General features: G+C 37.1%; 1 protein-coding gene across 2 annotated transcripts in view; it reads right to left on the bottom strand.

The window, feature by feature from the left end:
- Positions 1-558: 558 nt before the first annotated feature.
- OTUD4 (OTU deubiquitinase 4) overlaps positions 559-12,346 on the bottom strand; it is a 40,439-nt gene continuing 28,651 nt past the window's right edge. For both annotated transcript variants that reach the window (XM_073232614.1, XM_073232613.1), the window contains exons 15-21: positions 10,734-10,860; positions 10,384-10,439; positions 9,823-9,903; positions 8,752-8,890; positions 7,910-8,170; positions 6,858-6,898; positions 559-5,464 (exon numbers count right to left, since the gene is read on the bottom strand). In XM_073232614.1, the coding sequence (XP_073088715.1) occupies positions 4,256-5,464; positions 6,858-6,898; positions 7,910-8,170; positions 8,752-8,890; positions 9,823-9,903; positions 10,384-10,439; positions 10,734-10,860 (1,914 nt within the window). In that variant the 3' untranslated portion in view covers positions 559-4,255. The remainder of the gene's footprint in view (positions 5,465-6,857; positions 6,899-7,909; positions 8,171-8,751; positions 8,891-9,822; positions 9,904-10,383; positions 10,440-10,733; positions 10,861-12,346) is intronic.

Genomic DNA, 12,346 nt, shown 5'->3' with positions numbered 1-12,346 from the left:
TACATGTATGTAAAGCCCTTAACCTGCTATAGTTAAGAGCATCCGGTGTGGTTCGTAAGAGAAGTCATACTGGGTTTAGAGAGGAGCTATGTGAAGAAGGTGGCTCCCAGGAAAAGAACGGCACCTATAGTAATAAGCTAATCCATGTAAAGCAGAATACATATACTGAATACTAACTTAAAAGGACCATTTAATCTAATTATTCTTAGTCTACACATTCCCATTTCATTTAATGATGGCTGAAAAAAAGGTATGGAGCACTAGCTCAAACCACTGAAGAGCCAGGTTCAAATCCCATTTCTACCACCTAATTTGCAGGACCTTTGTCAAATTAAATTACTTGGCCTATGTCAGTTTTATATAAGTAGGTAAAATAACAGTACCTACCCCATAGATTATTTAATCCCATGTGGTTTTTAGTTGCACATACTAGAATTACCTTATGAATAAAAACCATGGAAACTATCCTATTTTTAGAAGTTTAGTGCTAAATTCCTCTTTAGATTTATATGCTGTGTAACTTGGTTAACCCCGGAAAAACAGAATCGAGAGACAAAATTTAACATATGCACAGTTTTATATATAATGCAGCATCACACCATGTAGGGCATTTACTCTTATACATTCAGATATGTTTGAAACACTTCTTAAGGCTACAAAACAGAACATAGAAAAATAAACAGGAATATATTCAACACTTACAAAAAGTGATATGATAAAGAATATAAAGTACTATTTTCCTCTCAACACTTCAAAAGATATGTATATATACTTTTTTTACAAGTAACATCACAAATGATCACATCTTCACATGCTTTTAAGTATTATTTGTACTCAGTGTAAGGCTATTATTTTTCATACATAAATCTTTTTCTAGCTCTGTTAAAACAATGCAATTTTTTACCCATTCAAGTAAATTCAACCCCAAAGTTGCTGTTTCCCAGCATTACACATGCAACCACCCCTCTAGGATTTTCTATAACATCTACTTTGGGGGGGGGGAGGGGAATCCCCAATTAGTGGGAAATCCCAATTAAATGTGGGAGAGTAAATGGCTGAAATTAGGAGCAAAACCTTAGGTAACTGAAATTGACATACTGGAACTGAGCCATAAAGATTTTAAACAAAAATACAATAGCGTTTAGACATTAATAGGAAGCAAAATACAGTAAACATAGTGTAGCCAAGTACACATCTCTTCAGCTACACTAAAATGGACCTTGCTTAGTACCCATACGTGAAAGACGAAGGTTACCTCATCTAAAACAAGGTGAAATAAATGAGACATAAATAAATATTGCTAGTTTCTAAAATGGCTGATGTTTTCTACACCAGATGGTTAGAAAAGAACTTTATTGCACCAAGTCAATCATAAGCAAGTTTGCAGTTCACAGGCATTAATTCAACCTCAAGTCACAAAGCAGACACACTGCAAGAATATAGTTTGCGTCAAATGAGTTGTACTAGCGTTGTGGTTTAGGAAGACCTACTCCTGCCAGGTCAAGGCAGGGTCTGAGCTGAGGTCAGCCACGAAAATGAACATATGGGTTATCAGGAAATGTTACAAAGACTACATAGCTACTAGCATCCTGCTGCCAACAAGTGGAGCAAGAGTTGAAGATTTATCTGAGAGGAAAAGGAGAGGAATATACACAACTAAAAGCTAAGATGAAAAAGGAATCAAGCTTAGCAAAAGCAACTACTAAAACAGAAAGAACAAGTGAACTTTGGTCATTCTGAACATTTCTCCAAAATGTGTATGATTGTAATACAATGAAGTTCCACAGTTTACAACTCAAAACACGAATGAATCTTACGTCTAAGCTTCTGTATCATGTCAGTATACCACATGACTCAGTTAAAATGAAGGACAAAAGCTTGCTTGGCCCTAGTCTGACCTCAACATAAGGCAAAATCTCCTGGACTAACGTTTAAAACAAACCTAAAGGGAAAAAAACAAACTACCTTTATGCAAAGACTAACTAATTATCAGAAGTTCTTTTATTCCAGAGGTCTCTGAATAAAGTACAATCTGCTAAGTTTTTAAGCACTGTTTCCATCATGTCCTGGTGGTAAGATAAGGGAAACAGGAAGAAAATCAGTATTTCCTTCAAGAACTAGAGTATATACATGTTACTCAATTGAGGTAAGACAGAAATGACAGTGAAGAAATGAACAGTATTCTTTCCTATCCAATTTTTAAACATTTGCAGAAGAAACTGATGTCAAATCCCAATTAATAAAGTGAAAGATACTGGAAACAGCTATTTCTTTTGGACTCCTGAGATCAAACTTACACTGAACTTTTTAAAATCTGGTCATTGTATCTAGATGTGATTTTCATAAAAACTATCAGGTAAATTACACAAAAGCATGAGCTGGAGGACCCTATAATCTCATTCTGTAACAACTGATGGTGTTAAACAAGAAAAAAATGGCTTAAGCAGTACCTTCCCCAATTGCTCTAGTTTAGAAGGTAACGATAGGTTCTTTCAACAGGTTCTCTCAAGAATTTTTTTCTTTTCCACACAATCCGTCTTTACAAATTTGTAAAGATTGGTACACCATCACCTAGCACCATCATAATAAAATGTTATCTTTCAAAGTGCTCTCTAAAATTCTGTTACAAAACATCTAAATGCTAATCACTACTCAAATCAGCAGTTAAACAGACATTAGGTAATTAAAACACAGAGGTAAATAACCATTATTACAGTACAGTGGAGATTCAACTGAGCCCAGATGGCATCCAAACAATTCCTGTGGATAGTCAGAGAACCCAGAAAACTCATCTGCTTCAGTCTGTCAAATTCAAGTTAATTGTATTTGCTTTAAAGTAATTTGCTTAAAAAAAATTATTTTTGGCTAGGTATATTACACATGCCATGCAAAGAGAAACTTATTTGCATAGCACTCAACTTCCTGATAGAGAACATAAAAAAGGGTAGATTTTTCACATTGGGTATGTACAACTAAGAAATACAAGCTACGGGTATTTTTACAGAGTAACACAGATGAATGAATACTGTGTTAATTCAGAGTCAAATCTCCAAATAAGAACAGTGCAACATGCAAAGGGAACTTCTAGTGAATACTGCAAAGACTGGAAGGAAGCACATCAGAGAGCCGTTTCTGAAGAGACAACAAGCTATAAAATGCAAAAGCAAAATCATTTTCTAGCAGCATCCTCTAGAACAAAACTAGAAGTCACAATCACCCTTTTTCTACATTAGTTCCAGCCAAGACAAACTGAACACGCAAATGAAGTGATACACATAACCAATGGTGCAAAGAGAAAATCAAAACAGTAACTCTATAGAAGCCTGTCAAGCTAAAAACTTAACATTTCTTCTCACAAAATATTTAAGTCTGTCAGTGCATTAGTGTTAAAGTGGCATTAAAAAACTTCTGCAGTTTTAACAGATGCAGATTATTTTCAAAATGCATAGCATCTACATCTCTTTCAAGTAGGCACCATGATATTTACACCAGTGCTAAGAATTCTTGGTGGAAACAGCCATTCATTAGATTTCCTATATTTCTTAAACATCTGTTCTTGTATGCAATCTCAAGTTCAACAAATACTCACCAAAATTCAAAAAATATACCCTATGAATATTAAAAGAACTATATACAACATTTCTAAGACACAGGTAAATAGGCTGCCTTTGTGTAATATTAAAGAGAAGACATTATTCAAGTTTGACAGATATTGAGATGAAAGGCCTTTGGGTTGGAAGCATTTCAAAAGACAACAGTGTTTTAGGCTAAGAACTGTTTGAGCCCAGTTTATGACTAAGGCATTGCATAATAAAATATACATTTCTATTTGGTGCAATGTTGTTTTGGAATCTAGTGTGTGTCAAATGGTGTATTTTTTTGTCACTTAGTAAACTATAAAGCACACATCTCCAACATTTCAAATTAAACTTATATAAGGAAAAAAACAAACACTAAATCTGTTTTATATTAAGCTGTTTATAAAAAACACTTTAACAAACTTACTTTCTACTTTTTATGGGGACAGTTACCTGATAAATAAAACATTGTGAACAAAGAAAAATGGCAACACCAGGAATTCACCTGCCCCCTCAACTGCATATCCAAACTCTCTTGTCCAGGATGGAAGTGAGGGTAAAGGAGGAGGGGAGGAGATAGTTCCAATTTGGATTTTCATTTTAACGTATTTTTTAAACCTTCAGAGACACTCCACCTAAGAAAGGGTGTCTGCTCTAAAATACCACAGCAAAAACTATCAGGTGTGTTGTCCCCGATGGCCATCTCCCATTCCTGCTCTCCTCCTATCCCCCCTGTATGGCCGACCTCTGACATTCCGATGGTACTGGTAGCCTTCATCTCGGCTTCTGCTGGGCTGCCCCTTCCAGGACTCCTCACCTCTCGCATGCTGATAGCCTCCCCTACCAGAGTAGCTCCAATCGCTTTTGTACTTCCTGCCTCCATACGTCTGATTATAGAACTGCTTGGATCTACCACCTCTCAGAATATCTGACACGTCGTTTTCGTCTTCTGAACTCTCTTCTTTTGGTCTTTGCACTCTGCTGTCCACAGAGTTGGCCCCACTGACCACAACAGCGGCAGTCTTACTAGGATCTTTTGCTTTCTCTGATTTTTCTTTCATACTTGGAATGGTCCTTTTGGGCTCAAGTCCAACAGGCACAGTTTCTCTCTCTCTGTTTAGAATCTGAGTGGGAAGATGAGCCTTCCCTTCTGCTCCAGGAGGGATGGAAGCCACTGCCAGATCTGCCTCAGGTGTCTGAGACGACTGCTCTGCCCGGCCTTCATGCTTACTCACACTTGCTTCAGTGAGAGGACAAGTGCCTTCACCTCTGGCCTCCGGAAACGCATCTGCTGAAACTGAACCACATTCTTTAGATAGATCCAGATTTTCCAGGGGCAGATCCAATTCTTTCTCATCAGAGGGCACAACAATATTCTGCCTCATTACTGGACTTTCTATGAATCCCTGAAAAGGGTACCCATACCAAACATGAGGAAAGAAAGGAGGTGCAATGGGAACTGGGCCTAAAAATGGATTAGGTCCAAAGGACGGTTGTGTGAACATATTCTTGCCACTGAGTGGCTCTTCATATTCAGCATGAAGAAGCTGCCCAGTGTTTTCAGATTCAAGATCAGCCTGGTAAGACAACTGTCCATGACTTTCAGACACCTGAGATGGAGGAATAACCAGAGGTGAAGAAAATGTCGGTGGTTCAATCTCTGCCTGCGGCATTTGACCATTAACATTGGCCTCAGTCTGCATAGGAAATTGTGCATCAGTACAGGTACAATCACTTTCATTCTGAGAAGCAGCAACTTCTTGGAACCAAGGATTTTGAGGATACACAGAGACAGGGACCTTTGGGTATATCCTGCAGGCTGTCAGGTAGGCCTGGTGCAGAGGGTACAGGTAAGAATGTGGGGCCCACATAGGACAACTATATGCCTAAAAGAGACCAAAAATAAATAAATAACATAATAAATAAATAAATAAAATGGGAAAAAAAGTTTAAAATGAGCTCATTAAGTTTCTCATGCCTGCAAAGACCATATAATTTCTAGTCCAAATACTGGATTACTATGCTACACAACATGGAAAAGGATATAAAATCAAGGCACTGCTCTAAGACTCCATTCCTTGTTCCTATCCTGAAATCAACTCAAAATCCTGGTATAGAATTTGAAAGAGACAATATAATGAACCCACCCACAGATCATTAAGACCATTAATTCCGTCCTTTGGATGTAACTGTATGGAAATAATTTCAGGTGCTAGATATCCCCAAAACCACCACCACCAAACAGTGAGCCTCCAGCTTCAAGTATCTCCATCACTAGTGGCTTAGCTTAGCCATTCATTTTCTAGCTTTACCACCAACTCGCTGCGTGACCCCATGCCAACTAGTTGACTGGTCTGGACCTGTTCTACCAGAAAAATCATATAGGAGTAGATGATCCCCAATATTAGGACTCCACAAACTCCAACTGCAAGGATAAAAAGTTAGGTCAAAAAGAGAAGGGTTAATACTGAAAATGATACACTCCAAATCCCTCTCCTGCAAAGGTTCAACTAAACACCAAAACACAAAGAAACAATTACCAACTAATAGGCTAATTAGCCCATTAGTTAAAGCTAACATTAGCAAGAGATAAAACTAGGCAATGAATGTAGTAGATGAGGAAGTTACTCAAGTCTCCTGTTATGAACTGGCCAGCTGGCTACGGTACGGCACTTCATATTTTAACATACCAAAACCCCGAGAAACTAATTCAAGACAGGAGACAGCACAGCACAGATAAGGACACAGTTTCACCCCCAGCCTCTCTAAGACAAGCTCTTTCAAGGCTGACCATTTATTCCCCAAAAGATACCTCTGCTGTGCTAATGAACACACCACCTTCTTCCATTCCACAGGAGTACTTCCATGTTATTTCCCCGATCCTTTCAACAACTAAGGCAGATGGAAGATTATTACCTCCGTAACATGAAAAAAGCTAGGCTCAGATACACTAAATGACTCACTCAGGGCTATGCAGCTAAAAAGTAAGGACTATGCAGCCAAAAAGTGATGAAGCAGAACTTCAAACCCTGGTCTTTGATTCCTCAGTGAGGACATCTCCCCTAGGCTGCCCAGGGATGGGGCTATTTCCTGAACTACAAGGTTAAACAAGGAAATACTGGAGCCTCATTTACCACCAAACAAACTATACAGTACTGAATATGCTAGTTCTGAAAACAGATTTAATAAACTTAGGGTATTGACTGATAGGGAGAGAGTTAAGATAATTTAAAACAGAGTTAACTTAAAAATAACTTCAAAATGATGAGATGTAAATACCTTCACACCAAGATTGAAGAAAAATCGAAGAATGTTCTTATCTGAAAATAAATCATAATCACTTACTAAAATTAACACGATAAAAAGCTTTCTTTTTAATATCCTAAGACAACATATAGTTAGTTCTAAAGACAATTTTGTCTACTGGGACTGTTTTCTCTAACATGTGATATAAATATATATGAAAACTAATATAACCAAAACCCACGCTCTGTAACTACAGGTTAATTCCAGGTCCAATATTCTTTGTTTATGCTAACTTCTAACTCCCAAAATAGCTTAAGATGAAATTTTTCTTACTAAAAAAAAAATCTGTGTGAAGAAACTCAGGTGTTTACCGTTACTTTTTTTTTTTCAGTTTCTCTGTGGGATTTAAAATATGAAATAAAAATGTTGGGGGATAAGGGTAAAATTAACATAAACCTAATTCATTAATAATGTAAAATTAGTACGGTAATATTAAACTAGGTATTCATTTGACATTATCCAGCTACCCTGACTCAAGTATCAAACCACTGAGCAATAAAACAAAACTATCTACAAAAAAACAGGTAAAGAACAGTAACTGCATTACTCCTTCAGTTTTCTGCAAATTGGAAATTTTGCAAATATTTCTTTGAAAAAAAGTACAGGCAAATTTAAAATGAACTCTTAAAGTACATGTAGTGCTATAATGACAGCTGTTAAGGTATTATATTCATTCTTCTAATTTTTTCATGGATGAACAGTAGTTCCAAATCCAAACCAGTGGTGTAGAAAACTCAGTAATGTTCAGTTATCTGGTTAGCAACATTATTAAGATTTACTCAAAATGGTTTTAGGCTGGTTTTGAACAAATGACACAGGGGGGAGGGGCAGTTACTAAAATTACAAAACACATTCCAAGCAAAGACAAACTGCAACAGGAGACAGTGAATAACAGCTACACCTCTGCTGTCCTTCCCAGTAAGTCCTTCAGCTTCCTTAGCAACATGACCTTTGACCTATTACATTTCTCACTGAATTGAACCTGTATCAGTACTTGATAAAATCAATTTGAACTTAGATCTCACCTTTAGGCAGGTCCTCTCCAGTGTGACACAGTGAATAAGGTGGTGCAATGGCTCTATCTCCCTTTTCATTATAAGGAAACCCAGGGTAGAGAGGGTCCTGGTAAAGGCTCAATGTCTGAGGCAAAGGCATCAAGGGCTGGTTAACTGCCTGTATTGACACAGGAACTGGAGAGGGTGTTAAATGAGCTTGGGACACAGCAGAATCAGGTCCAGTGGTCAGGGTCTGTGTCACTGACAAGATGGGGATTTGAGTAGGGACACCTACAAAAACAGAGGGAAAGGAATCAAAAACCATAAAAAGGTAAAAATAATTATCCTCTATGAATTTAAGTTTACATTAAGTTAAAAAGTAAAAAATGCCAGACAACTGATATAGCTGATAAAATGGTGTGTTCTTTAGCAACTTAAAGTACTTTATATATTAACCAAGGACCCCCTGGACACACAGGAGTAAATCAGGCCAGGAACGAAGCTCTGAGTCAGTATCTTCTAACAGCAGCTCTTACAAACACGTATAAGACACAGAACCTGGCAAAGTTTCAATGGGGAGCCATACAGAGCTGGTCCCAAGGAGATGCAGGCTACAGTGTCCCTGATGAGCAACCAAAGTGGCCAGTGGAGATAACCATCTTAAACATCTGGCTCCTAGGATTTTGAGTGAATATCTCAAGTATCAAATGAAATTGGCCCTCCCACATCAGAAGTAGAGGATCTTAAAAAGCTCTGTGAGGCTCCACCCACCCAACCCACTCTGAGGTCAAGCTTCACTTAAGAATGTGAAGTCTCTGACTTGAAAGGCTTTTGCTGGCTGGTTCATTGGATCTTTAAAATTTTTATCTAACCTGTTGGTCCAAAAGTTGTAGGTTCACTTGGCCAGGCTGGCACAGTGGCTGGTAAAGAAGGCACTGCGGGAGTTAGATGTACCTCTGGAGAAACTAGAAGAGGAGCTGGATTTGACAAAGACACATGTTCTGCTGGCTTCTTCAAAAAGAGGGACAGAAAAAGACAACAGTTCATTTTGTTTAACACTAATTTTTGCCACCAAATGCACTCTCAGTTGCCTGTCTTTTCATTATATTTGCAGTTTCTAAGTAAATGATCTTTCTAGTCTTAGAAATGAAAGAAAAAAGCACAGTAGCTAAAAATTCCACACAAATGTGACCCTTACACCCAGGATCACCTACCAAAAGTCAAGAGAAATCCCTCAAAATGTTAGAAACAAACTCTACAGGAACTAGGACACACAGCTTTTAAAGCAAGGAACCAAGTGACTGAAATCACCTTGAAATTCCTAAGTTATTTAGAATAGCTCCTCACACACAGACATGCCATAAAACTAAATGCTTTCTCACTGACATGAAGGATGTTAACTGAAATAAAAGAACTGAAAGCTCTAACTCCTGTATTAGACCAAGAACCAAAATGTCTAAAACTCAAGTTCCTTTATCATTAAATTTGTAAATTGGTGGTACTGAAATATATATGTATATGTTTCTAATCTCTTCACTGTATCTCTGCCTTCTATGAAATAACTGTTAAGAATGCAGACAACTCTTTTTTAAAGTTTTGAAATAAAGTAAAAATTTATAATTTCCCTTCAAAAATTTTCAAGCCAATCCACAAAAAGTTACCAAATATAAACTTACTCAAAATCAATTCAGAAGAGTGGCTTCTATACCCAGAAAATGGTTTTTCCAGAAAATGGTAATTATTAAAATAATAACACTCCATAAAAACTGAGAACCTTTTAGACTAAGCATCAAATATAGAAAAAGTGTAAATGCACCTATATTATGATACTAGAATAAATTCTTCCAATTCATATTTAGATGTTTTGTTTTTAAATGATCATATGCACAACTAAGAAACCCAAAGAATGGAGCATTCAATGTCAAATGCAACTATGTACTTACTTGTTCTGCAGAAGGTGGGCACTCTAATTTCTTTGACTTGGATGGTGACAAAACTCCTGCACATTTATCATCACTCATATTCTTTGGAAGCAAAAAAATAAGGTGTAATTATGTATTTTAAAGACCCGTATTCTAAGATAATCATGGTTGCCTTTATAGTTTACCCCACTGGCACCTAATTGAAACCTCTCACAACTAAGTATTTTCTTCACTTATATCTGGTCTTCAGGTAGATAACTGCCTGCACTCCTTTATCATGTCAAACTACTGGGCAGTTTTTATTGGGGGTCATGGTTTCAGAACAGCACACTATTCCATGAAAAATAACTACTTTCCACCAACTCAGATAGGTCATCATAATGTACTTGAAGGAAGGGTTATAATTTGTGAGTGAATGTTCTTCAAGCACTATCACACTATCATCTTTTACCAACTTTTCTCTACTTTTCTACTTCCCTAGAAGTTACACAATGGTGAAACCATCTGTATCTTCTACTTCCTGCTTTACTATCAAAATATTGAGGAAAAAGAAAAAATACAATTAGTATTTGAAACGCTGACCTCCAATGTGCTTGGCTCAGGTTTTTTATCCAAGTGAACATGTCCATGGATGGAGTCTGTAACAAATCAAGATAAAAAAGACAGAAGCCACTGGTCATGTTTGAAACAAAACAAAAAAACAAAATATGAGGATAGAGAAAGCCAAAGTACTATCTGAATCTTATTTAGTCAATGAAAAATATAGTTTTTCAGAGTAACACTTAACCTGCTTGAGCCTACATCAATGTCTCTCTGAAAAGTGAGATGTGACATTAAACTGCTTATGATTTAAAAAGTAAGGATTCTTTGCCCAATGTGACTTCAAACCAGTAGATCTCTAGCACTTACTTTCAAATGATCAAATCACATACCTTTATCTTTTCGTTCTTCAGTATCCGTTCTCCGCCTGCTTCCTTTTCTATCACTCACATGTGATGATTTTCTCTGGACGCATGGGTTGCTACTACTCTGAGAAGCCGACTGACTGACTGATGAGCTCTTAAAATAAATAAAACCCAACACTGTGTTAAAGATTTACCCACAAATACATGAACAAAATTTCATGTATTTGTGGGTATTATAATTATTCTCACTCTTCAAACAATGGACTAAAAATCTCAATATTCATAGCCTTGTACCTTTATACTTCTGGAACTATAAAGAACAGGACCAACAGTTCATATTTAATTATCTACTTTACAGTAATAGTCTTCTGACTTAATAAAGAAAAGGATTAGGCAATCAGAGCTTTGGCCTAAATTAGTAGTAAGACTTCTTCATCCCCCACTTCAGGAAGCCACCCTGACCAAACCTTCATCTTGCAACTAACAAACAAAGAATAGCACCCTTCATACCAACCTTTACAAGCAGCCATTGTAGAACCATAGTCATTTGTGGGAAAGAACACCCAAGCATAAATTAGCAGATACTCTGTATTGGATTCTTATCACTGAAATGCTACTAACTGTCAGCAAATCACTTAAGCTCTGCATCAGATACAACCTTCAACTGATAAAACAAGGGACTGGAGTAAGTCAGGTTTTTGAGCTAAATTATCATATCTTTTCTCTTCTAGAACTCTAAGTGTAAATGTTGCACACAGCTGAGAAGAGGATCTCAGCCCTCTGTGGCACAAGTTTTCTAGAAGACAAACCTGAGTCACTATCAAGTCCAAGACAGGAAAAAACTGCCTACTCTATAAATGAAGAGTACAAAAACCCCATTTTAACATTCAAAAAATTTCACAATCTATTCCCAAAGTATAGTAGTTGTTTTACCATTCATAACCAAAAAAAATGGACAAAAAGCTCTGAGTATAAGCTTAAATGATTCATTGATTCTTATTATCTAAAGGATATGGAAAAATAATATATATCACAGAGTTAAATATACTTAACATGCAGAGCATGTCTAATTCACATAGGGATGTGAGTACTTCCAATCATTCCTGAGCTCCAAACTCTGTAGCAGATGGAACTACTATTCCAGATCAGATATATTCAACTCAGTATCTCACACCTCTAAAGGGTTCCACAGAGGCCAGAGAATTCAGTGTGTGGGGCTTTAATGTTTTATATTGGTACACTGGGCAGCCTCCTGTAACATTCCATTTTGTTTGTTTAATCCACCATTAAGAAAAAGTGTCCAACCACCATTCCAGATGATAGGTCATTCGGTACCACTTACAAGTATTTAAAAGACCATAGGTACAGATTTCTAGTGCCTCCCAAAACTGAATTCCCCTCCCCCTACACTGCTGATGAATCCTCCTCACAGAGCATTTACTTCACTCTACATGAGAACTCTTCCCTTCTGACCACCCAAAAGAAAAATTAACAAAAAGATACAGAACATTTCTTCCATCAGAGAAGCATCCATCACTGCCCAGCACCTGACACATGGAGCAATGACAAAGCCACAGGATTACACGTACATGCACCTCCAACAGCAATCATTTGGAGTGACAGCTCTAATTATCTACTTT

The sequence above is a fragment of the Manis javanica genome, chromosome 3 (assembly GCF_040802235.1).
Source record: "Manis javanica isolate MJ-LG chromosome 3, MJ_LKY, whole genome shotgun sequence".
In the NCBI taxonomy this organism is placed as follows: domain Eukaryota; kingdom Metazoa; phylum Chordata; class Mammalia; order Pholidota; family Manidae; genus Manis; species Manis javanica.
Note: the sequence above shows the minus strand (reverse complement) of the source record. Positions and strands in the feature narration are given on the sequence as shown.